This window comes from Strigops habroptila, chromosome 1, assembly GCF_004027225.2.
Source record: "Strigops habroptila isolate Jane chromosome 1, bStrHab1.2.pri, whole genome shotgun sequence".
NCBI classification, from domain to species: Eukaryota; Metazoa; Chordata; class Aves; order Psittaciformes; family Psittacidae; genus Strigops; species Strigops habroptila.
In genome coordinates this window covers 34,706,779-34,733,814 of record NC_044277.2, presented here as the reverse complement: position 1 = coordinate 34,733,814, position 27,036 = coordinate 34,706,779, and the positions used below count along the sequence as shown (strand labels likewise).

Genomic DNA, 27,036 nt, shown 5'->3' with positions numbered 1-27,036 from the left:
GATGTTGTATTTCTCTATTATATATGATCCGGATGCCTGTCCACTCAGGGCTTGGAAGCAAAGCGTGCAGTATTTCCCTTGTTACAAAACATCCTTGAAATTTTATTTCTGTTCAGTTGTCTTAGTCCTGGATGCTGAATTTCTTTATGCAAAGTACAATGTGATGCATGCTTGTTGTGCTTTGAAGACAATGACAGAGACTATAAAAGAGAGAAGGAAGTGTTCCTTAATGCCAAATTAGTTTTTCTCGCATGCTAACGTTTGAACTCATATTGTTCAGATGATTTATCTTCTTATAAAGGGAGCTCAGTTTTCTGTGATGACTATGGTATTTCAAAAGTTGCTACTTTTGAGAGAGGCTTACAGAATCACTGATAAGGATTTAAATTTTTCCTTAGCTCCGGTGTGGTAGAGTTAATCCCATTATCCCAGATTTAGAACAGAATTTGCAGAAAGCCATAGGATAGAAAAAGATGGGAAAATATCAGTTGTGTAGTGAGCAATATCCCATGTTGGTCATCAAAGTTATCCCTGGGGCAGAAATGATAGTGGCAATATTAAGGCTGAGACTGTATTATGGATTTGTGCTTTTCTTCTGCACATTTGTTAATGGTATTTCTGGTGGAGTAGGGTAGAAAGTAAAAGGAAGAAGAAGGAAAGTCCTTTAAAATGATGTTAAAGACAGGATTAAAATGTAATATCCAACAAATATACAACAAATTGTAAACTTTAATTATTTTTGTTCATTGGACTTGCAGTGGTTTTCTCTTTAAATGACAGTGTATCATATTAACATCCTGTTACCTATATGTTTGCACTGTCTTTGGTCAATAAATAGCTAGCAAATTTAGGATGGTTTTCACATAGGTGTGTTTTTGCTAGCCTTCTCTAGCCAAGTGAGCCACAGTTCTGCTCTTTCCCTCAATCCCAGGGAAGATGTGAAGCTGTTTCTGCCCTGCAACACTCTTTACAGCATCTTTGGGATGAGAAAGCATATAGGCTGGGGAAGTGTTTGGAGTACAGTCAGTGAGACTCTGATGTTTGCTTGGTTTGGAGGACGTGAGTTGAAGGAACAGGAACATGGTATCAAAACAAAACAAGCCAAATTATAGTCAGCGAAGAGGATGATAAACTTCCTGGAAGCTTGTAGTTTACTGCTCAAGTTGATGTAATGATAAGTCAGTTTGCATTTTTTTCCTCCTCTTTTTAATAAGAACAACAAATTCAGCAGTACATACTACTGCATCACCATTTAGTTGCTGGAATGTACGTTCTGCCAAACATAACTGTTTATTTTAGTTGTATATTTTATTCTTTTAGTTAGTTGCAGTCTGTTAGCAAACTTGAAGTCAAGAACAGCATTTAATTCCCTAATTCAGTCAAACATATTTTAAGGATGTGAGCTGCTGCTGCTCTGTAATTGGCCATACTATTTTAGGATGGAAGGTGAAGGTCAAATCTCCTGGGAATGATGGTTTTGTTTATCTACAGAGATAGCATCCATTCTGTAAATCATTGCACTGCAGACTTCACAGTAGAAGAGGCTAGAAAAATATTTTGAAATGAAACTCCGTCTCTTCTAAAAAAAAAAAAAAAAAAAAGAAAAGAAAAAAGCCTGTGGAAAGTTTCTAACTCTCTGGATTTGGCAACTTTGCTCTGTACTTATCCCAGTTTCTTTCGCATGCCAGTGAAAAAAAAAAATCAAAGACGAGCAATTAGTAACTTTCTAACAGGCAGCTTGGGGAAAGTAAGATTAAGCCTGAAAGACCAAGCATCTGCTTTTCTTTTTGCTTCCTTCTGACAGGATTACAGCCTGTTTGTGTAGTGTCCGCTTCATTTGTGTGTGTGAATTATTAATTCATTTTCTGGGCTTGGGCTTCCTAATCTAAAATGAACCTGTCTTCCCACAAGTTTTTCTTTCTTTTTCCTTCATTTTTGCTACAATTGTGAATGATGTATATCTGGAATGATGTTAGTAGAGAACATTTTGCCTTGGCCACACTGCCTCACTTGCCTCCCTGCCGCTGGTCCTTCTTATGGGCAGGATCCAAGGGAGGAAGGAAAATTATGATGTTTTTACCAGGATCATATATAGACCTGAAGTCTTTCAGAATTGATCTTGGTGTCAGCTCTCCTCCTAAAGCTGCTCCCTAGCCATGGTATTGCTCCTGAAGTGATTCTGCTCACATTTTCAAGCTGCCTCTACCAGTACGTTTATGCAGATGGATTGGTCATCTTTGAGACAGGTGTACACTGTGTTCCTTATAAGGCAGAAATTAAGCTTTGTAGTGAAAGAGCAGCACCTTGTAGTCAAGAAATGAATCTGTGGTCACAGATTTTATTGCCAAGCAGATGGGCCTGTGCATGGCTCCCCTTCTGCAAGTTCAATGCTTATGGTTTGCTCAGGTATGGCAAACTATAGTGGTCTATTGTGGACATGAGGGAAACTTGCAGAGGCATCATTTCCGCATGCAGAGGAAGGACTGCAGGATCCAAAACTATTGAAGATGCTGGAAAACAATACTTGATATTTATTTATGCTTTCTTGATTTCCTGGTCCCACTAACACCATTGTTCCCTTGTGTTGTTCTTAGAAGTCTGGTATCTGGGGTTTTGAATGGTTTAGACTTTTTTTTTTTTCTTTTTTTCCCCTCTTTGAGGAACAGGAACAGAAACTATGTTCCTCACAGCAAATTCATGAATGAAATAAAAATAGTAATTCAAAAATGTTCCATATCCTTGAGTAACCCTATGTGGAAAGACTCGGTGAGACTTCAGTTTGTGTAATCAATGTGGGTGTCTTGGTAAGCAGCAGTATGTCCTAGTATGAGCAGTATTCAGTGCTGTCAAACTCTGGTTGAGTATTAACAGATGGCAGTTGCCACCAGTGTGCTCAGCTTGTGCTTGTCTGCAGTTATGGTGCAGGTAGTTTGGTGAGAAGGGTGATTCGTGTGATGCTGTTAAAACTGATTATTCTCCTTTTTTAATTCAAGTGGTCTTGCAAAGTGTCTCCGTGGACTGATTGGGAGGGGCAATTTTTATTGTAATATTTTTTTTACAATTTACTATATTAAAAAAAAAAAATCACCAATTCTCTCTGCTTCAACTGGAGGATGGTTTAAAGCTTTTGATTGTAACCTGAAAGATTGAGGCTCTTATTTCAGGGTAAGGTAATAAAAAGTTCTCTCACCTTAAGATCCCAGCATTGAAACAAAGAATTTCATTAAGAGGGCAACAAAAATTGTACTGTAATCAGGTTTTGTCTTCTGTTTCCTTATAAAAATTAATGAAAGGAGCAGGAACAGCCATACAATCTTTGTATTCCTGAAGAACACGTGCTTCACAGATGGTTCAGTGAAATTGTGCAATTATGCTGGGAACTCATCAAAGCCAAAGACAGACCATAGACCTACATAAGACCTAAAAAAAGAGTCTGTGCTTGAACAGGGAAAAGAAAAAAGAACCAGTGAGAAATGGAAACATTGCGAGTGGGTATGTGTGGGGTTGATTCTCCCCAGCATACATGCAGAATCCAGGTCTATATTTCTTGAAATTACAAATTTATTTGATAGTAAGACAATCCAGATAATGTGGATAAATGCAAACGGTGTGGCTTTATTCCTGCAGCACTATTCTGGATGTGAATATGCTCCATTTATTTTTCTAAAATCATGTCCTTGGTGATCATCATATCCTTCAAGAAATGGAACCTCTTTGATGGATGTAAACTGAGGTTAGCATGTAAATATTCTGTGATATAATTAATGTTTGGCAGATGTTTAGATAGCAGCATAAAGAAAAAAAGAGTTAAAATTTTTTTGTCATATACTATTTCTGATAGTTACCAAGCCAATAAAAATAAAATAAAAATTGAACTATTTGCATTTACACAGTTGAAGCATCTCCTGAATCAAATATAAGCCAGAAAAATATTAATGATTGCATTTCCATGGAAATTGGCTCAGAAACATACAGGCAGATGAAAATTCACGAGACCAATTCATGGCAGGCAATAGAGGCATGTAACAGTCTTTTGTTTGTATGAGGCTGTTTGTAAAATAAAGTCATTTTAGTTTTGGTATGTTAGTATTCTTTTTGGAATGGTGTTAAGACAACTAACATTGGCATCTAATCTTCAGAAGACAGTAGTTTCCTCATTTACTGATTTTATTGTTTAAGTTCTGCTTAGAAGTAAAAAATCAGTTTTTCAAGCCAGGTTGCAAAACTTGAATAACAATAATCATACCTTTTTCCACACATGATACAAGAATTTTTTTTATTTTTTTTTTTCCCAACACAACAATATTTGTTTGGAAATGAGAGTTTAAAGTCACAAATCATGTAAGTATATATGTGCCAATGCAGCCTTTATTAAATACCTAACAACAACAAAAAGTATTTTAATTAAAATATTTTCAGCTTTTCCAACTGATTTGAAGCTCATTTCTTGTCATCAGAATGTCTTTGACAGACAATCAGTCCTGGTTGTAGTTTAATCCTCTAGCAGTGCAGTATGATCCAGTTGAATGGGGTGCTGTTCTTTCATTGTCACTGATTCCTGTGGGATCCTGAATCAGAAGTGCTGTGGCTCTGGCCCTGCACGTCCGAGAGCTGGGTCTGTGCCAGTATATGGAAATTATAAACCTCAGTTTACTGCTGCCGCCAGTTTGATTTGTCAGAGTAGGCAAGTTTAGTTTGTTCAAGCTTGGTTTATCTACCTGAATTCATCAGGTATGCCCTTCAACATTTGCATCAAAATTTTGCTGCTCTACATACCTGCATAGAAGGAGAGCGGCTGTTAAGACACTCTGCTGTCAGAATGGTTCTCCTCATCTGAAGTGTAGGGTATATAATCTTGGATTCCAAATTAAGGATCAAATTCAGCTGCCTTGTTCATGGGGGCTATTGTTAAAGCCCCCTTTAATGACCATTCTGTCTGCTTCAGCTGTTCTGTTACATCATTTCCGCCTATTGTAATAAAATTGATTTATAGTTAATGCTGCACGTCCAGGTCCACTAGAGAGGTTGCAAGTTAGTATTTTCTTGGAGCTTGAATAAACTCTGGCTTATCGTACATGAAATTGTAAGGGGTTTTTTTTGCCATGATTTACAGAACATGAGTGTAGCCAAGATATTTGTACATATGAAAACTGCTCTAGTGAAATTATTTCAAATGAATATGGAAATGCAAATGTTAGTAGTATTAAATAGTGGCCTCGTTATATGCATACCTTGTAATTACTCAGCAGATAGCTATGAAAGTGTGGATTCACTTTAATTTTTGTTGTATTTCTTGGGAGCTCGCACTCCATGATGCTTTTATTTTTTGTTGTTTAGATTTTGTTGACAATAGTAAAGCCTTGCTTTTGGTCTGGGCTTATTTGGTATATTTTCAAGGCCTTTCTATGACTTATGATTTCTATTTATTTAATAATTCTGTGGTACTGTGTTGCTAAACTAGTTGCTGAAATGAGTTCAGAAGCCAAAAGCATCTGAACTGCCTGTGAAATAAGTAATTTAAAGTAATACGGTTTTCTTAAAACCTTATTTTGCCTTGAAGATAGAAGTTGTTTCAAAATGCATTGAAATAGCAACGTCATCATAGTATAGATGTGATTGTTGCATGAAATGAGGCATCATTGTATGTGAGCCTATTAGCTTTGTACTGTTTGATTATCCCAAGTCCTATCTAAATGAAATGTGATAGGAATTAGGGGTATGTATCCCAGACATGAGAGGTTTCCTTGTGTAGGGAAGAGTTGATTTCTACTGATTGGAAAAGAACTTAAATGGTATGTTTCTGCTTTTTTCTGTGATCAGAAGGGCACTTTTTAAAAGTACTATACTCACTACAGCTTGTCTGTGAAGAAATTGGGATAGAAAACTGCTGTTTCATATTCCTCCTTGATTTGTGTTTTTCTTGGCGTAAGTGTGCAAACACAAATGGCAGCCAGAATTGGCACTGAATAGTGTTTGAGAAGTGCATTTTATTTATACAGCTCTGGCATTAAAAATTGTAGAACTCTCAAACACTCTAATTCCTAATTAACATCTAGCCATATTAAACGTTAAATAAACTCACAATTAAGGACTGTGCAATCCAATATTAAGAAAAAAAAGTGTTATGTATTGAAAACTGAGCATGCAAAAAAGGTTTTGGTGGGTTTCCATTATGATTGCCTGTCAGAAGTTTCAAGTTTTCTCAGTTTATAGGTAAAACAGTTGGGTTTTTTTAATTAACTGCCTTAGTCATTAAGGACTTAATGAATTTTTATTGACGCTGAGTCAGCTTTTCTTTCTTATTCAGATGCACTAGGAATCAAGTTTTAAATTTGAATTCATAAAGTGGAGTTGTGTTATTTCACGTTTCTTTCTCATAACTGGTAATAAAGATTATGGCTCTCTTAATTCTGGTGGATATTTTTGAGTCAGAAAAGACTCAAACTTGTTTTCAAATATGGTAATGAATTTTGGAAAGATAAAAAAGGGAGATTAGCAGAGGATGGCTTTCTTGTAATGTGTTCGAGATTAACTCTTATTTCTCAAAGTGAATAAATCAGGGATCGGTGTTGGGGCCGGTCCTGTTCAACATCTTTGTCGGTGACATGGACAGTGGGATTGAGTGCGCCCTCAGCAAGTTTGCCGACGACACCAAGCTGTGTGGTTCGGTTGATACGCTGGAGGGAAGGGATGCCATCCAGAGGGACCTTGACACGCTTGTGAGGTGGGCCGATGCCAACCTTATGAAGTTTAACCAAGGCAAGTGCAAGGTCCTACATCTGGGTCGGGGCAACCCCAGGCACTGCTACAGGCTGGGCAGAGAAGAGATTCAGAGCAGCCCTGCAGAAAAGGACTTGGGGGTGTTGGTTGACGAGAAGCTTAACATGAGTCGGCAGTGTGCGCTTGCAGCCCAGAAAGCCAACTGCATCCTGGACTGCATCAAAAGAAGCGTGGCCAGCAGGTCGAAGGAGGTGATCCTGCCCCTCTGCTCTGCTCTTGTGAGACCCCACTTGGAGTACTGCGTACAGTTCTGGTGTCCTCAACATAAAAAGGACATGGAGCTGTTGGAGCGAGTCCAGAGGAGGGCCACGAGGATGATAAGAGGGCTGGAGCACCTCCCATATGAAGACAGGCTGAGAAAGTTGGGGCTGTTCAGCCTGGAGAAGAGAAGGCTGCGTGGTGACCTCATAGCAGCCTTCCAGTATCTGAAGGGGGTCTACAAGGATGCTGGGGAGGGACTCTTCCTTAGGGACTGTAGTGGTAGGACAAGGGGTAATGGGTTCAAACTTAAACAGAGGAAGTTTAGATTAGATATAAGGAAGAAGTTCTTTACAGTGAGGGTGGTGAAGCACTGGAATGGGTTGCCCAGGGAGGTTGTGGATGCTCCATCCCTGGCGGTGTTCAAGGCCAGGTTGGACAGAGCCTTGAGCCACATGGTTTAGGGCAAGGTGTCCCTGCCCATGGCAGGGGGGTTGGAACTAGATGATCTTAAGGTCCTTTCCAACCCTTACGATTCTATGATTCTATGATTCTATGATTCTATGATTCTATGATTTTTTCAAAACAGTCATTTACAGCAGATGTATTTCTCATCTTGACCATTTTACAGTTTCTGAAATTCATGAGTTCCTAAAAGAAATTAAATTTGATGTGTTGAATTAAAATGTCTCAAAAATATTGACATAGATTGGAATGGATTAATCTGAAATGAATTTGAAATGTTGAATTCTTTCAAATTGGTGTTCTCCTACTTAAAAAAAAAAAAGTTTAGAAAAATCATCATTTTGGGAGTAAAAATTGAATGAAAAATCAGTATTTTTTAAAATTTATTAGAATAAACAGATGTGTCTGCATAAAAGAAGCAGAAACTATAGTATGAAATATAAAGGTTTCAAGTGTATGAATTATTTTCTAATTATGACTGCAATTTAATGGGGGACATACTGTTGTTTCCAAATGTACAGTTGCTGTGAGGTTTCCTAGTTTCTTGTTTTGATTTGCTGGTAGTGGACACAGCTGAATTCACTGAAATTTCCTGGTAAGAACCTAGTGTTCTGTAAATTCAGGAAACTGCTGACTTTTACGAGAGGTAAACTTTATTTGTAGACGTCATTTCTTTTCCATTCCCACTCGAGTGATACAAGATCAGTTGTACAATTAGCAATATATTATTCACTTTGTAACATGCACCAGAAGGACTATATGATACATTACTGGGGGAATTCCACACACATGTGAACGTTTTTCAACCCAGAGTATCTTTTTCTTCATCAGGAAATGCTCAAAATACAATCAACATTAATCTTGTATTTCTTCACAGGCATGCTGGAAACATTTTATTTGTTAACGTGGATGCCTCTTGTTTGGTTGGTTTATCTGTTGCAAGCCAGCAGTCTGTTCAGAAATTCACATGAGACAGGGAAATCCTTCTTTTCCCCTTACCCTTACAGAAACTCTCCATTGGTGATGCTGAGATTAGAATCTAACTTGTTCTTATTTTTAATGGGATAAAGGCCCGGCTAGCAGGAACTCACGTTGTGTAAAATATTTGCCAAGACAGACTCCGCCTTCTGCTCAGCTTGCAGGAGGCTGTTCGTCCCTTATGCCAGTGTATGGCCTTTCTCTAAAGCTGTAGTTAGGCTATATCAAGAAAAAAAAAAAAGGATGACCTTCTAGCAGCTTTCTGCATGTGGCTTCAGATTGCAGCAGCATATGTGAGCAATCCTGACACCCAGCCTCTGATTTGGTAATTAACTTGGGCAACATCTTAACTGTGACTGTGCAAGTAACTCCATTGTTGTGCAAGTAACTCCATTGTTATTCATCAACCAAACTTGTATTGACCAGTAAGGGCATAGCTAGTCCTCAGAAGACCAGTTTCCCAAAATGAAGATGTTGGATATGAGTGACAGGATTCTTGACATCTGGGAAGAAAAAGGAACAGATATCTTCTGATTTGGGCCAGGAAAAGGTTGTACTAAATCTTTTTGAGAATGGCTTCAGTACAAGGAAGAGGGTGGAGACATCTGACTTCCCGCCTGGCTGAGTGGAACTCGACTTTGACTATAAATCTCTTGCTTTCATCTGCCATGGAGCCGAAAGGAAGGAAGGAATAAAAAGTGAAAGCACAGTCATAGCTCAGGTGATTTGGGATATGGGGGAGATCAGTTTAGGGGGCACTTCCTCAATAAAGGAGGAAGCTGAGCTAGGAGTGTCATTCGGCATGAAAGGGTGAACAAGATGTAAAGTAAAATGTTGAAAAATATTGTCAGTGATTAGGGAAATGCAGAAAAGATGATCAAAATACAGGACAGGGTGAAGGGAAGTTCTCTTGCTCTTCTCTTGGAAGAATTGAAGAAGTTTTCTGGTAGAGAAAAACTAGCAGAAAATAAAAAAAAAAAATTATACATGATGGAGAAAAGCTTAAGTTTATCCCAAATGTGGCAGCATATTCATCATATATGAGAAGGTTATGAAGATCCATGTTTCTTCAATGCAATCTTTTTTGTGTGGGTGGGTGTTTACTTCTGAGTTCATGTTTGCTTTAAGGAAAGAAGCCAGGGATGCTCTTTCGGGGAGACTCATGACCCTTTGGGTCAGGTGAATGGAGAAGGGAGAAGTTTGGTCAGTTAAGAAAGGAAATTAACACAAGAATGGAAAGTATTACATATGTGGTCCATCTATTCTTTGTCCTTACAGGCTGCAGAATCTGATGCAAGCTTTGAAAGTGGCTCTAGGTACAGTAGGGAGAAGGAATATATCTGACCTTGGCTGATGCTCTCTCTGCTGGTTGTGATTCATCCGGTCCTGCAGGCAAGATGGGAGAAACAGGTGGTGCCTCAGCTGGTGAATTACTGGAGAGAGAAGAAGAGTCTTTTGTTCAGTAGCAGAAGCCAGCCTGAGCAGCTACTGCCACTGCTTCTGGCACAGGTTAATGGGAAGAGCTGGGTAAACACACAGTGCTTACCACAGCTGCTATTGCTGCTGGAGTCTTCTCTATTGAAATTGGGTTTTGTTATTTATTTTGTGTCAAAATCAAGCAAAACTGCTTCAGTAAAACTGGCACGGTGTTCTTCTGGGACCTGGAATCTGCCGTGAAGTAATTAGAGTGAGCAAAACCTGCAGTGCTGTGCAAAATCCTACCATGATGCCTGCGACCTGAATTAGCCATGATAAGAAAATACATTTGGCTAGTCACCTATAATTTTGAGCAGTTTTCTTCCCAAGTATAGGTCTCTGTGCTCTCTCTAGGATCATTTGGAATATTGCGAAAAGAGCAAGATATTTTCCACCATCCAGATATGTGTACTAAGAATGTAAAGGGAAAACAAAAAACAGAAGTCTTCCAGCTTTGTTTCTAAATTTGTAATGATGAACCTATTGTTATGGACGCTTATAAATATTGTAATATATGAACATTTTCCTTATTGTGGGTTTCTTTTAGGATTTTGTCTTTTGGCAGTATACAAAATAAAATTTTATTGAGTTTTAATGTACAAAACATCTTGCTAGCTTTATTCAGCAGGCTTTAATATGATAGATTGGGTGCTTCAGGTGTACTGATTTTCTTAAAGTGAAAATACACAGGAAATTACCTTACTAAAAATACATACGCTTTGCAGTTCACCTTGTTTTTGTTTATGACAGGATAGATTTAAAGGTAGAAACAAGGTTAAAAGAAATCCGAGGGGGTAAAATAAGTAACTTTTTCTTCAATTCTTTTTTCTAAACAAAAAAGAATATTTCTTTCTAGGCTCATAGAAGTAGGATGATTGCTTTCAGAAAAAATAGTTACATATATTTTGTGATCTAGGTGCCCTGACATAAATTCAGGACTTAATTTCTTAGCTGTCAAGAAGTCGAAAACTCTTCATGCTCTCAGAATCTTCCGCAGGCAGACTTCTTTGTCTTCCCTGATTTTATTCCAGATGTCAGAAGAGTAACTTGTGCTGTTGGCAGCTTCTTGTGCTGTCTGTACTGGTGTGGGGTTTTTTTGTTTGTTCTGTTTTGTTTTTCTTCCCAGCAACACACAGAGCAACTATGGAATAAAAAAAACCCCTACCAGACAACTGAACAACACTACTCTTATTTTGATAAGACCAGAAGTAAAATCCCCATAACGGGAACTTGTTGTGCGTTCTCTGTGAAACATCCTGCCTTGCAAAATGGCAGCAGATCAACAGGCCGGCAAACACATTAGTGTTCACTTGGCATAACGAACAGATTCCTTTATAATTCTTTGAATTTGGATTTTCAATCTTTATGTTTGTATTTTCAGTCTTGGTGTTTCCTATAGTGTGTTACAGCAGTGTTAGGCAAAGGGTAAAAGAGTTGGAACAGAGACTAATACAGAAAGTATTAAAAATATTTTGCAGGTAATAAATACACAATCGTGAAAAAAAGGATGTAGTTATCTTCATTGATATTATTAGTATGGAATCTTCTCCAAATGTTCTGTATAATTCTTTGCCATGTTTCTGAAAGGTAGAGGTGAAATACCCTCCTCCTTACCAGTGTGGTACAAAGACCCTGAGTCATAGCCAGAAAGAGAGTTTTTATGTGCCCAGTAGGACCTGAGTGGAGTTATGGAACCTTAGCCCTAAACCGTTGTCTTACATATTTTATGCGTAGCTGCTCCTCTATTCCAAAGGCTCAGTTGGTACCTTATGTTTTGGTCTGCAAGTTCGTCAGGCTTCTAAAGATCTTCAGACTTCTAAAGATCATCAAACTTCTAAAGATGTACCTCTTCATGTTTAGATTTTTCTCAGCTTTTTTGCCATTTCTTCTCCTCCAAAGCAGCTGTACACTGATCATTTAGATGCCATTTTCTGTTAACAAAGTTTTCAGAAGGATGCTTGGGGTTTGTAATTTGAATTTCAGACTTTGCGGAGGCAGGGGTTGTAGCAATCAGAATGACTCAGGGGTATGCCTAGAGTGACAAACTTTTCCATAGGCAGTTCTAAAAATTGTCAAGCAAAACTGGATTATTTAGTTTTTTAAAATGTAAATAAAAACATCCTTCCTTTTATCTTTCCTCCCCATCTAATCTTTTAAATTTAGACTGCTCTTTATAGTGCCCAGCCATCTTGCTCCTCTGAAATGTTTTATAGAGATCTCTTGAAAGAGAAATCAGCAAGAGTCTATCTGGCAGAGAGTGCCAAGGGCCGCAGATCTCCATTTGCAGTGCTGTAAGGGTGAATCCCTGTGTTATACAAATGTAACTAGAATGCTGGTAGCACAAGATGAAAAGTTGGAAAATTATGTTTACACCGTATGGCTTTGCTATTACTTGAGAAAACTAAGATCGAAGTTAAGGGAAACTCCAGGATCTACCTGAAAAGCTTTGAGAATGTTGAGGATCACTGTCTAGGTGACAAAGGTCTGGAATCTTGGAGTGCACAGAAATTCGTGTTATTCTCTATGCTTGATGTTGTGCTAAAAAACATCTACTCTAATGTAGATGAATCTGGAAGTAACCTCAGCAAGACATGCAGTATACTCCAGGAAACAAATATGAATCACAATTTACTGATGTGTGCATGATTAATAAAATTGCACTAAGTTTGAGCATGGGCATCGTGGACCCAATTGATTGCTACAGTTGTTTTCTCAGTCCAGCAGCAGGGGCTATTCAGCTGTGCCCTTGTAATTTGTAGCGAGCACCTTCATGTCATGCCATGCTCAGTAATGGGTCTGGACTTCGACTTACATGGTAGAATTTTTAGAAAACACTCGGTGCTATTTCAGAGGAGTTTCTGACTTGTTTTTGTATGCCCAGGTCTTTACTGAATTGTAAATTGGCTGAGATGTCCATTTAAGTGTTTTTTCTTTTTTAGTATTTTCTGTAGTGTATCTTCAGAAGGATCTATAAACTTCTTTAAACTTCTTTTCTGTTAGCTCAGCAGCTGTCAGCTCGTGAGAGTTCCTGGGCATCCATATATATTTTCCTTTTAAAGTCTGTTATTTCTATGTTGGGGTCCTCCTTAAAGCTGTGTCTACAAATGACCTGCTTTTGGTTGACCAATTTTTGAAGAACTGTTTAGTTGTTCTCAGTTGATGTTCAAGTAATTCTGGAGTCTTTTGAGTAGTCATCTCTCTGTCAGACCTACTGTATATTCATACAAGTTCAGAGACTTTATTTTTCATAGACACAGTGCTGGATTAAGGTTGTTTGACACTGTAACAAAAGCAGTTACTTCTCCATCCTCCTGCCTGATGACAGCTCGCTGTTCTCCCTAGCAAAGTCTCAGGGTAGAATTGTGTGTGTGGAGTTAGTGGTGTCTCTGCATTCCAGGAAGCGAGTTGGTAACGGCATTTTCATCGTGGAAACCTGGGCTTCATTATTGCTTTCCATTACTCATTCGCAGCAGGTGAAGTCCACCAAGGAGGGTCTTGGTGGGAGGTGGATGGAAGTAGACAGCTCCATCCCTACCTGCACTCCCCTGAATTCTCTTGCATCACTCCTCTTGAAAATGTGAGGTTATTCCGATTAGAGATATGTGTGGCTTTGTAGTGCTCATGTAAGTGCTCTGAAAGATTTAAATGATCACATCCATTGATTTGTGGGGCATAGTGTTACGATTTTTTCAGGAAGCAAATCTGCATTGATAGGGATGACAAGTGGCAAATCTTTAGGAACGACTGGCATCATGACTGCACTATCTCTGCAACCTGGGTACAGAAACATCATATACGGACTTGCAGGAAGTTGCTGGAAGGGGCTGAAGTCATCCTTGGTCTCCCTACCTTAACTAGTGACTTGTGTCTGGGTCCTGCAAGAGTTTGGATTTTCCTGGATTCAGTTTCTGATCTCTGCAGATGTGGGGTCTGGGACAGTGCTGCTTGGATAACTCTGTTTATTGCAGCTGATATATATTCTTTTTGACCTCATGACTCTTGGCTAGTGTCTTGATTCACTTGAGAATAACTAATGCCTCAGCTCCCAGATCGTTCTTGGTTTTGCCAACTGAATGTTCACCTTCCTTCACAGTTACAGGAAATGAAGATCTTCTGGGATAACATGAGTGCAGATGAGCAGTGTGTTTGGTCTGTGGGGAAATAATGTGAACAAAGAGAGATTACAGATAGTAAAAACAGACACAAATTTCAGAGATAGTTCTTGTGATACTTTCCCCCCACTCCAGTCTCAATTTTAAAGTGTGTTGAATATTGTTGGCTGGTTTAGTGTAAACTTTCAAAAATTAATGAAGAGTCATGCAGCAAATCAGGCTTTCACTGTATGTAGGATTGGCTGTACACTGTGCAGGCGATGTGCACAGCAAATTTGCCACAACCCCTGTGGATATTCATAGGAAGGAAGGATATAAAGGGCTGTCATCCATCAGCAGTTAACTGCAGCAAATGAGTTAATGCAATCTTTTGCCATCAATAAAACGTTAGAAAGAAAGCACGAATAGTCAGGACAAAAGAGGTGTTTAAAGAAGTAGAAAATCCGCATCACTGTAGAGAGTGATATGAAACATACAATATGCTGGCAATGTTCCAAACTTAGTATTTATGGCCTGGATAACTAGATTTGTCTCTTCAGTAATAAAAATGTGTAATGCCAGTTACATAGTTCTCTTCACAAGAGAAAGGATCACTGCTTGGGAGTGAAAATGTTTTAACTCCCAGCAGAGAGGAAAAGAAAGGGCTGCTGTGACTGCTGTCCTTCCACACAAGGGTTATTTATTGCCTTTCTTATGGAATTTGCACCATGCCAGAATTTAGATGAGTTCGTGTACAGCATACAGTGCACAGTGACTTGAAGCTAAATGGTTATGTATGACATGACATTTGTGCACTTGTGGTGCCAGTTCTTAATGACTAAAGAATATGCATATCTGTGTGAAGAATTATCAATGTAAGATTATAGTCTCCAGTGTGTAGATATTTTCAGAACGTACCAAGTCTTTGTAATGGAATGAATTCATAAAAATGAATTCTATCCTTTGTACCTGAAGTGTGATTTATTTCTTTTGGAACGATTTACTGTATATCTTTTCTTCTTCTTGTTTCCAATTCTTGAATGTGAAATATAAATAGAACTTACTCTTTTGCTATTTCATTAGTGGTGTTACTAAATTCTCTTTTGATCTCCAAGAATGAGGTTCTTGGGGAGGAAAGAGTGAACATTTTCATTAAGCAAAACCAGGTGCAGCTGACTGTTGGTTAAGCCAATTTAATTTACAGTAGGTTTGATTATTAGTAAATCAGAAAGCCTACTTGTGGTTACTGTGGTAGAAGTTACATTTCATAATAGTATCTCCTGACTATTTTTAATTTAGAAATGTGTGGCTTATTTTAACTTGTGGTCAATTTGTGAAGTACTAGAGCAAGAATTTGAAAATGGCTCATTTTGCTGTTGTTTGATTGTATTATGAGTCTAGGGTAGAATATTCAGTTTCTCAGCTCTATTAATATTTCACTGTTTAACTCTTTTTAACACTATATAGGTAGGGGTTTAAGTCATCTTAGGATAACAGGACTACTAAATACTTTATAAATAAAGTAGTTGTTTTAGATTCTGAGTAATATACTGATGTGGCTCTATATCCAAAGCATAAAAAATTTAAGAAACAAATTATAAGCATAAAATGCCAAAAGTTGAAGTCTTCCTGAAATAACTTTTTCCTTATTTCTCTTGTTTCATGCAGGCTTTCCTTCACCGAATGATCCAATGTGCTACAGCCAAAGTAGATAAAAATGTCACAGAAGAGACAGTTAAGGTTTGTCTCATAATTGCATATTTCTTCTGTTTTTTATCTCATGTTTTATTTATGTATGTTTTATTCTTTTGCAGATGTTGTTTTCAAATATTGAAGATATTCTTGCAGTTCACAAAAACTTCCTTTCCCTGGTGGAGGAGTGCTTACAGCCAGAACCTAATGCGCAGCATGAAGTTGGAACCTGCTTTCTTCATTATGTAGGCTGTTTTCTGTTACAGACTTATTTCACTTTCTTCCTTTATTAGTTATCTTTATTAATTACATCATGATGAGTGTACGTAGTCATGAGGACAAAATATGACTTGATTGCATAGTTTCAAAAAAACAGAGAGGGAAGGAGAATGAGGAAAGACAGTATCAAATGGGCAGAATTTTATTGTATCATCTGTATATTCACCAAATCAGCACAGGCTGGCGAACAAACAGCCCTGCAGCATGGGCAAGGCTGGTGCCTATGCACGGGTTGGAGGTACAAGGACCAGGGTTGCATGAAACAGCAAAAGTAATAATATGCTTTTTTTTATTTCCCTTTGATGCTAGGCAAAATGTGAATAAGAAAGAATTGCATATGCTGGGTAAAATATCTCCATGGTTCTGGACTGTGAAGATATTTTACTTCTGACAACTGCAGTACCTCCACAAATATGTTTATATGTCCTGTAGAAATTGTTTTCTCTGAGTATTATTTTTCCTGTTGGAGCAAAACAGGATGTCAGTGTTAAAGAGCTCTGCAAAATCAGGACAAGTTACTTTGCTTTCAGTTGTAGGCCTAACAAAAAGTCTAGGTTTCATTGCTACCTCTGGTTAGAGTCCCATTTTTTTGCTAAGTCATTGTTTATTCATTGTGGGAGGAGAAAGTGATTAACGGTTTGTGGAAACATATTACAGAAGTTGAGTAACATCAGTTTTTGACTGCAGAAGTACGGATTATATTTGCAAACAAGTGTTTGCAGACAAAATAGGTAGCGATGTCAGCAAATAAGCCACTCTGTGCATTTCCTCCCTGGGTTTCTTCTTTTTACAAGGAGTCACGTGGAAAATGCAGTCAGAGATGGGTACAAGTTAATCCTGCGGAGATTACGGTTGGATATGAGGAAAATTTTTCACAATGAGAACAATCAACCATTGGAATAATCTCCCCAGGGAAGCAGTGGATTCCCCAGCATTGGACACTTTAAGATTTGGCTGGGCATGGTGCTGGGCTATCTTGTCTAGACGATGCTTTTGCCAAGAAAGGTTGGACTAAATGGTCCCTGAGGTCTCTTTGAACCTGGTGTTCTATGATTGAAATTCCCAAGTGATGCTTCCAGACTGTTCATAATTCTAATTTGAGGCTGGACCTCAAATAATAAACATAGAAAGAGCTGACCTTCCAAAATGAAAACTGTATTAGCTATTCAGTTTTGAAAAGTGTTCATGTTTTATTAATTAAAAAAAGGCTCAAAATGGCAAGTGAAGAACCATGTATTTCTTTGTTTCTGCAGAAAGAGAAATTCCGTATTTATGATGAGTACTGCAGTAACCACGAGAAGGCACAGAAGGTTCTCCTTGACCTTAACAAAATAAGAACAGTGCGGACCCTTCTTTTGGTAAATAAACTTTTAACTGGTGTTCTAACTTAATATTTTTGATTGGGCAGGGAATTATTAGTGCTGTCACATCCTTCATGTAACAAGCACTCCTGCAAGTGGTTAGTGGGCAGTTTCAGCTAGGGGTGGTGTTTCCAGAGGAAGGGGTTGTGTACATTGTATTTTCACTACTGCTTTGGATCCATGCATAATAAAGCATTAGGCAGTGTGCCTTGATCCAATTCTTTCATTTTGGGACTGGAGAGCAAATGACACTATCAGAAAAGCATCACAGATACAGTGGAAAAAAAGATGATGCTAGCGGTGGCAGTATCACGAGGTTTACTTAATTTTCTTAATTATTTTTAGCATGCAGTAGGCTTTCACTACTGCTGACAGAGCTCTTGGTGAAGTTGATGTATTGCAGGTCACTACATTTTTGAAATCCCAAGTTACATTTACTTACAGCCAAGTTAATCAGGAGTGTGTGGATTTCCTTATTGTAGGAGAGTAGTGGGTGACATGAAACGCCATCTGCCTTTTTTCTAAGAGTCTCTTACTCAGCAGTGTTCCATTCATAGCTAAAAACAGTTTCAGGGTTGTCCTATTTTGTGGTTGACACAGTGTCCTTCACCTTGCCTCAGATTGAGGAGCTTCACATACATGGTTCTTGTATTGGGAGCAGCCTGGCCAGTCTCAAGAAGAAGGGGTCAATGCTGACTACAGAGACAAAAAGCAAAATACTCCAGAGAAAGATTGCAAAAAGCATGTTTTGTGAGAAGGGAAGTGTGCAGTTGTGGCAGTTCATGATGTGTCAGTGTTGTGTACTCCTGGGCACATGCACAGGGCTTTCACATCTGCTTTGGGTTTCTCATGGATTCAAGACATGACTAAAGCATAAGTGGCAGCAGTCTTAACCTAGAGAACAGGAGGTCTGACTGTGTGATGAAAGTACAGTTGAAGCTTTCTAGCCAGATAGAACAGTTCAGGTCATTAGAGATGTCATTATCTATAAATAATGGAAAGCTGAAACTAGACTTCTTAGCCTTTAACTATAGAGACAGTCATTATGTAAACCTGTAGTCTGCATTGCCATTATCTTGCTCAGTCTTTTATCAGTAAAGCTTTTTTGTTGGCAGGTTAAGTGAGATTCTTTAGGATAAAGGATCCTTTAGGATAAGACAGAAGCTGGTTAACTGTGAGTACAAAGCAGAGACTCAAGGGTGGGTGTAGAAATCCCCATAGCAGCACTGGTTATGGGCTATGTATGTTGAGAGTTACATGCTTAGTGGAACAGCCACCCAGTTTTGTAGCCCCTGTTCTATCAGCAGTATGTCTGCATCCACGTTTGTGGCCTGTGTAAACACACCATCTGGCTGTGTTAAATTACTTTTGTTTAGTAGTTGATGTCTCAGTTTAGACATCTTGCACTTTGAAGTTGTAGATTATCTCATACCATTGCATCACAATTCCTTCTGATCTCTCAGTAAAATAATTTTCATCATTACTTTAGGTCTTTATGTACTTACACTTTAATTACAGCAATTCCAAGTATTTGCTGTAATGTCCCTTGCACGCTTTGTTATCCCAGATAGTCCTTATTCTTTTCTTTCTTTCTCTCTGCTGCTTTTTCATGGGTGCTTCCACACAATATTTCATGTATTCCCTGCTTCTATAGTTGGGTGACTTGTGAAAATTTACATATATTTTAGCCCATGACTAAGGATATTTTGTTCATTGCCCATCGCGTTTAACTATAGAAGCATGTAAACAGAACACTTTTTTGGGGGGTGTGTAAGGATGGCCAGGTTCAAGCCTTCCACACCTTCTTTGATGCTACTTAATATTACGAGCCCACCTTTTACAAGCAACAGCACCTGGAGTGGTCACCCTAAATGATTTTTATTTTTGTTTGTTGAAGTATGAAAGCATATTTTTGGCATTTTATTCACCGTCTTTTATTTTTAAACTTAAAAAAGCGCCCTCTCTTAATCAGACTGGGTGAAGAAAGTACCTAGGGGAGATGCCTGCCTAATTCCATTGTGGCTTTGTTGTCATGTATGATTGTCAATGTATGTGCCTGCGCATGTGTTCAAGCCTGTTCTTTTGACAGTCTTGCAAACCTCCCTTATTACATACAGCTTAGCCAATATTGCTGTGTACATATGCCCTTGTCTTTATTTCTGATAATTTTCTCAGTTTTTTTTAGTAATTTATGAAACTGTTCACACTTTAGAATTGCATGCTGCTTGGAGGACGCAAGAGCACAGATGTACCATTGGAGGGATATCTGGTAACACCGATACAGAGAATATGCAAGTATCCCCTTCTTTTGAAGGTACTTTCAAGATTTTTTTATCTAGGACTTTAAACTTTCTGTACAAAACTGGTTGCTAAGCATATTTCTGTACAGCAGGAACAATCTCTCTACACAGTGAATAATCTCTTTATTAGATATTGGACCCAGACATGCTCTCATTAAAGCTAGTGGCAAGTGTTCTGACATCAGTATTAAAAGAACTGAGGAATTTGGCTGGGTCAAGATGATTAACTTCCTTCTGCATCTAGTTGTAAAGTTGCCTGTCCATTGTTGAACAGAAGTGAGCCATTTAAAGGGAGTTTAATGAGACTGATTTCAGCTGGGTTTGACCATGCCCTTGCTTGAAATGCTTGGGCTAGCAGAGTTGTTAGTGACATGCTTTAATGATTCTAATTTACCATCAGCAAACTGTAAATGAAAAATATTTTTGAAAATGATTTGTAAGAAAGCTCTATAGTAATGGTAAGATGCTGTAGGTGGTTCCATGCGCATTTCTATGTTTATTCTTTTATTACTCTTACAATTTAAAACTTAATGAAAGATGTTGAATGTGCTGATAATCATTAGATATTCAAAACTGAGTTACTGATTTTTTTCCAGTTAGGAAACAAAATAATACAATCATCATAAAAGTAAATATTTAAAACAATTTTTTGCTTAACAAATTGAGGCCTAATGTTGTTGATTGTTTCAAACCATGAAAGAAAAGACACAGCAGGTTTTGCTCTAGAACCTACTTGAAACCTTGTTATTGGGCAGTGTTTTTCACAATGCGTGTGGGAGTTTAGATCTGAAACAATTCCAATTAAGAGCCATATGCATTTCATTGCACTGGCATAAAAACCTAAAAGTAAACATGTTCAAATAAAGGTTTTTAAAACAAGTTAAAGAATATGATAATTGCAGTGACGTTTGATTCATCCCAGGTATCTGTGGTTTTTCAGATCCCTCGGCCTATTTTAAAATTATTTTTATATTCTATTTTTTGAATGAAGGATCTACAGACAAACAGGGGAAGATGACTAATGAATTACTCTAGGGGACAATGAAATGAATATATTTATGTTAAACAAATTTAAATACAGGGTGTGGTGGCAGCAGGGTTAGGGCTCCAGAGGAATGTACCCATGTCTCAGTCAGGGTATGTGCTGAAGGCATACATACATAGTCCATCTGTAAACGGGTGGTTGGTAGTTTGAGATGGGAAATCTCAAATGAATACTGGCAACTCCACTTCTGTGTTTTAGTGTGGCTGCCATTACCAGTAACCACCTGAAATCAGTGAGTCACTTAAGCTATTGTTCAGTGCTCTGGTATATTGCACTAGATTAAACAATAGTGTGGAGCTAAAGAAACGTGGATTTTACCCAGAGTTGCAGGAGAGGAAGGTGCTAACTTTGACATGAATAAACTAACATTTTTAAGCAGAATTGTTACTGTTATTGTTGAACAGTTCTATCCTGTGGCATATAAAAAAACCCAACAAAAAAATCAAACCCCAACCTGAAGCTCAACATGAAGAAATGTTGCTGGGGTGAGAAAGTAGTTGAAAAAGAAACTAAGTACTAATTTCTAAGTACTGATTATTTTTACTGTAGTAATTTATTTCTCTGAGTTTTACGGTCCTACTAGGACACAATGCTGGAGGGTTTATTATTTTTCCACTTAGTAGAATAGTCTGGCTACTTCTTGATTTTGTATCCTAGGCAATTTAAGCCTCCTGTAATGTACATGTAGAGATCAAAGACAGGTTTCTTTTTTCTTTTTTTTTTTTTTTTAAATGTCTAAATAGGAGTTACTGAAGCGGACTCCAAGGAAGCACAGTGACTATGCGGCACTAATGGAAGCCCTCCAGGCCATGAAAGCTGTCTGTTCCAACATAAATGAAGCGAAGAGACAAATGGAAAAACTAGAGTTTTTGGAAGAATGGCAGTCTCATGTGGAAGGATGGGAGGTACTGTTGCAGATTTGTTGCTTTGTATATAAAGGAGGGAATAACAGTTTTCAACAAGCATGTATTGCACTGTTTTTGTGATCCTGAGGTACTGTCAGCTCCTCAATTCTGTCAAACACAGCTTTCATTTGGGTTCTACTCTGTAAATTCTGTGTTGTCCGTGACTGAGCACCACTGTATAAAACAGCAGACTTCCAGGAGAGAGGGCGGTGTTTGGTGTTTGACTTGGAATATTGATCATTTACATCAACATGTATGTGTGCACGCATGCACATCTATAAATCCTAATTTAACTGCTGCCCTGATTTTACTGCTGTCAGTGCCTGCCTAACAGCATTGTGTGCTTGAAAAAAAAATTTTGATTATTTATTTTTGATTAAGCACTGAGTCCGTAAGTGTTTGTCAGCTTGCAGGTAGTCCCTTACTGTTGGCTGAGCTAAACTAACATGTTCAAGAGAATCTGTGTGAGACTTGGTTTTGGTTTTATTTATTTATTTCAGTTTTCAAATGGAAGAGCTTTAATACTTTAGTTCTGTGAAGAAACCATAGGTCTATTTCTGAGCTAGTGTTTTCAATAGTATCCAGAAGAGCCACCATCTCCCTTAGACAACTGCAAGATCAAGTAGTTGTAGCACCACAATCTTCCTGTTGTATTATTTTGAGCACTATAATTAGCTTATACAGAAAGATAAATGTGGATATTTGTGCATCTTTGATTTGCCTTAGGTGTTTTGTATTGAAACATCTGAGCTGCTCACACTGAGGTGGGAGTGAAGTTCATATATAAGAAATACAAAGCAAGCAATGTAAATAATTTTTTAATAAGTCAGTATTGAACATAACACACAGGACTACTTAAATAAAGTAAACCTCTAAACACTGTAATTGGGAGGAGGTCTAGTTGACCTAACACTTTCCAAAAGAAGCAAATACCTTAACAGCTGCTTATTTAGACTAGGTGAAAGTAAGTTTCTTTTTGTTATTAGCTTGAACTTACTGTCATCAGCAGTAACTTGGAAAGATTAGGGTATGTGAACGTTAAAATGCATTAGACATGCTTGTACAATAACTTCGTGATAGAAGCAATAGCAAGTGTTAACATTGCTAAATATTACATGGCAAGGAAATTTGTTGAATAATACTTATTGCCTATAACTGACTCTACTATTTTCAACTTTCAAGTAAGTTTTCTATTGTTCTGTAATGATTAAGATTCTTCTACTTGCTTTCATTGCCTGAGTCTTATAGATACTTGTCAAATCCATCTTGATACACTCAAGTGTAAAGTTACAGCATTACTCAGTGCGTTATTAGTCATATAAGTTGGTTAAGAACTGATTGTTCCCACATCTCTGAAAAGGGAATCCACTTTTCTATATTCAGTTTCTTCTGAATCGTTAGTAAAACATGAAGTAATAAATATGTTTGCTGTTGGAAATAAGTATATTAATGAACAAAAGTAACAATAAGAAAGGGTAACAGTATAGACAGAAGTGTGTGAAACATAGACTTATGCTGTCTGTATTCAGAATGTATTCTGTGAACCATAATATAGTAATTTCCTTCCAGCCTTGTTTGTTTGGTTTTTCTTATTCTCCAAATTTAATCTTAGGATTTCACTTGTGCTTGATCTCTGTAAAAGTGCCATTGTCTTAAAATAATAGAATTTTTTCAGTGCAATTGTGTTTATTGTGGTTTAGCTGATCAGGTTTGATGTTATCACATGGCAACCACAGGGTGCCCAATCTGGCAAAATTGCCCTGATCTTAATATGTGCATCCTTTTTCAAACATACTATATGGTTAGTCCTTGAAATGGTAAAAATAATGTATAAGAGCATGTTTTAGAGCTTTTCTGAATGATTCCTAACAAGAAGAAAATCTCTGAATGCAGTGTATGAGAGTGGATTTAATTAAATAAACATCTGGTTTTCTGCATCACCTAAAAATAAAGAGGCAAACTTGTTGGAGATTTCCTTCCAGAAGGAAATGCTTAGCACATTGCTTGGCCCCAACTAGAAGGAAAGGGGAAAAAAAAAAAAAAAGACTATTTTTAGAATCTGATCAAAGCATGGCTTGAATTCCTATACATAAGTGTCATAAAATGAAGCTTGTGTTTATTATGATAAAAATACAGATTCATGGAAAAATGGAACATCTGTTTCAAGAAAGAAAATTTTGAGCATAATGACTTTCTCACTTAATTTCCTAAGTGGTTAAATTTATTGGCCTGAATTCAGAACTTGTGTAGGTGGCTATCTCAGCTGGAGAGTGGCTCAGCAGCTGAAGGAGTCTGTCAGGAAAATCTGTGTGGTTGTTTCAGTGAGAGAATTAAAAAATAAAATTGTTGCATTTGTTGTAAGCTGGAAACTGAACAATCCAGTCTGAGTCACAGGCCAACTTAGTGACAATAGCATGGGGTGTTCTGTTCCTTTCCATTGTGCCATATCATAAAGTAGTATTTTAATAGAGATTTCTGTTTTAAATTCTGGATATTTTAGACCTTTTCTCTATTATATTTGTTTCCTATACCCATGTGCAAGTACTGAAGAGTACATTAATATCTGTAATTTCTGACTTTTATCACTGTTAATGTGCTAGCCACTGGGTCAGTATGGTCAGACTTTCATGTTTGACTGAAATTTGGCCAGAATATGTAGGTAAGTAGCTTTTGTTACAAAATAAAACCAATAAATGCTGCTTTTCTTCTCAGGGTAATAAAGGTCATTTTTTGATGTCAAAGGTGGGTATTTCATGATCAAAGGATGAGTGGCGATATTGTTCCAAATTTCTTGCGTATAGTCTCTCTCCTTCCAGTGCATTTTAAATGCATTTATTTTGTGATGTAGTCATGGTAGCCCACATTTCAGACCTCTTGCGTGAGGTATTGCTGTGGTGGAATGATAGGTGACTGAATGGGAGCTGAAGGTTCTTAGAAGCCAGTTTTATCTAAGTAGCCTGAAGGCTCTGAGATTTTATGGGCTTTTAATTTCCACACCAGCTAGCCTGTAAAACCACAGAGCCCTTGGCCCCAATGCTGTCCACAGGAGAGGACTGCCCTACAGCTAGTTGTTTGGAGTCTTCAGTGGTTCAGTAGGATAGAGGGAGGAAAATCTAGTTTAGATTCACAGTATAAGCCTGCTTTGCAGGTTAGCTTTTTCCAACTGAGTCTTTTATATGTTGGGGTTTTTTTGTTTTGTTTTATGGGTTTTGTTTTGGTTGGGGTTTTTTTGTTTTGTTTTGTTTGTTTTCTTTTGGGTTTGGTTTTTTTTTCCTTAAGATGATCTAAACAGGCTTGTTTCTACAGTAAATGGCATTTTCAAATTGGCATATTACAGAAGTGCTGGTTTCACTCATAATACTCCATCATCTCTAATTGCAGGTACTTTAAATGCATAGATATGTGAATTGTAGCATAGTAGTAGTGATTTTACGTTTAGGTTGAGCAACTATGTGATCTTCCCTTGAAAGCACTGAGTAAAAAATGTGCATACTCATGAAAACTTTGAAATAGCAAATTGCTTTTCAGGTTCAAATTGCTTATATTTGACATTTCCCTGGTAGTTTCAATACAAACATTTAATGAAAACATGGTTGTGTTAGATGTTTTTGGTAATATTTTTTCCAAAAGTATTGCTTGTAGATAGTGTAGTTCAATTTTAGCCTCGTGCTTCTCAAGATGACTTCTCCTCTGTTACTGCAGCCTTGAACCTTCTACCATGAGAGGGATAGCTCAGAGTTGGATAAATGAATTATCTTACTGGGCTGAACATCAACTATAGCTTGGTGTTCCTGCTGTAAACCCACGTGGAGGTTCAAGGTGTAGCAACATCCTTCATGAAAACATTATTAATAGTTGTTAGTCCTCCTTTGTACTGCATGATGAATACGGCGGTGCTTGTGTGCCCTCAGCTTTATTCTTTGGGCATGTTTTTCATCCCTAAGGAGTTCATAGAGAGGAGGTGTAGAGACAGTAAAGACAGCAGTGCTTTCACATGATATGCCCTTCCTCTTTTCTCCTTGTCAGCTCTATGCCCATCCTGCCCATGTCTAGGAACAGGCTGAGCCTAACAGTTTTCCATAAGCAAGAGGGTGGCAGGGGACTTTTCTGTGGTAGCAGTGTTATGTAGGACTGCCAGATGGGACTTAAGATCGTCCTACCTTATAACCTTGGACTTCAGCAAATAAAACAGCAATAACAAAATTCACTGACCTGTGGCCACACCAGCATGGGTTGTGATCTTGTCAAAAGGTATTGGGTAAGTGAAGTTAATACTGTTCAGTATTTGGACGGAAGGTTTCTGAGGGAAAAAAAGTATCTCTAGGATGTTTTTTTCATCATCTGGCAGAAGGAAAATAAAGAGAAAAACAATAGCAAAGGGTAGTAATGTAATACAGATAATACTGCTGTATTGTAATGTTGAACTTGAATCATGATTGAGGCAAATCTTGATAATTCAAGTAGCCTGAATTGTAGATGTTTGAAATATGTATAAAATATGGTATTTTGTGACATGGTGCTGGCACAGTAGCAAATCTTGCAAGGACTGTGGGGAAAAGGTTTTTTTCTACAGTGAAAATGAACACTTAAATAAAAAGAGACAAAATTTTTTCATAAAACCCTCTCTGTGAAAAAATACACCCTTTTGTAGAAAGCTGAAACTGCTGGTTCAGTTTTGAAGCCTTAAGCTGATGTTTTTTGTCTTCCCTACAAAAAATCACAATTTTCCAGCAAAGCTGAAGTTTTCTGTAAAAACAAACAGAAAATCTTTTAAAAATACCCAGCCTTTTAAAATGCAAATTGTTAGTAATATTCCAGCAAATTTTAAAAGCAGTGTAAGGTGGTAATGGTTTAAAACTAAAAGAGGGGAGATTCAGGCTGGACGTGAGGAAAAAATTCTTTACAATGAGGGTGGTAAAACACTGGCACATGTTGCCCAGAGAGGTGGAGGATGCACCATCCCTGGAGACATTCAGGGCCAGGCTGGATGTGGTTCTGGGCATCCTGATCTAGTTGAAGATGTCCCTGCTCGTTGCAGAGGGGTTGGACTAGATGAGCTTTGAAGGTCTCTTCCAACCCAAACTATTCTGTGGTTTTGTCTATTCTACTTAAGGCACAAAAGCAATGAAATAGGATGGAATGAATAAACCTGCTTTTCTGTAGTTGTGGTCAGCAAGCATTAAGTGCAGCTGAAATTTATGCTGAATTTGTATTACTGTATGCTTTTAAGGTGTTTCAGTGATAGGTCTCAAATAAAACAGTAAAATTAGTATGTCAGCTTCTGGTGCTGATGCTGCCCTAGGAAGGAAAGTATGACATATTGGCTATAGATGATGCTCATTTTTGGCTCATTTGATCCTAAATGGAAACAAGAGTGGTTAGTTAATACTGATACTGAAGCTGCTCTATTTAGAGACCTGAATTATGTTCCAGTGTGATGGTTCTATAATCTTTCTTATAATCTCT

The 27,036-nt window shown here is 37.8% G+C and overlaps 1 protein-coding gene across 2 annotated transcripts in view; it reads left to right on the top strand.

Moving 5' to 3' along the window:
* The window catches only part of PREX2 (phosphatidylinositol-3,4,5-trisphosphate dependent Rac exchange factor 2), a 173,320-nt gene that overhangs the window by 32,508 nt on the left and 113,776 nt on the right, over positions 1 to 27,036 (top strand). For both annotated transcript variants that reach the window (XM_030495245.1, XM_030495237.1), the window contains exons 3-7: positions 15,657 to 15,728; positions 15,803 to 15,925; positions 17,213 to 17,317; positions 19,533 to 19,634; positions 21,409 to 21,570. In XM_030495245.1, coding sequence (XP_030351105.1) covers positions 15,657 to 15,728; positions 15,803 to 15,925; positions 17,213 to 17,317; positions 19,533 to 19,634; positions 21,409 to 21,570 — 564 coding nt within the window. The remainder of the gene's footprint in view (positions 1 to 15,656; positions 15,729 to 15,802; positions 15,926 to 17,212; positions 17,318 to 19,532; positions 19,635 to 21,408; positions 21,571 to 27,036) is intronic.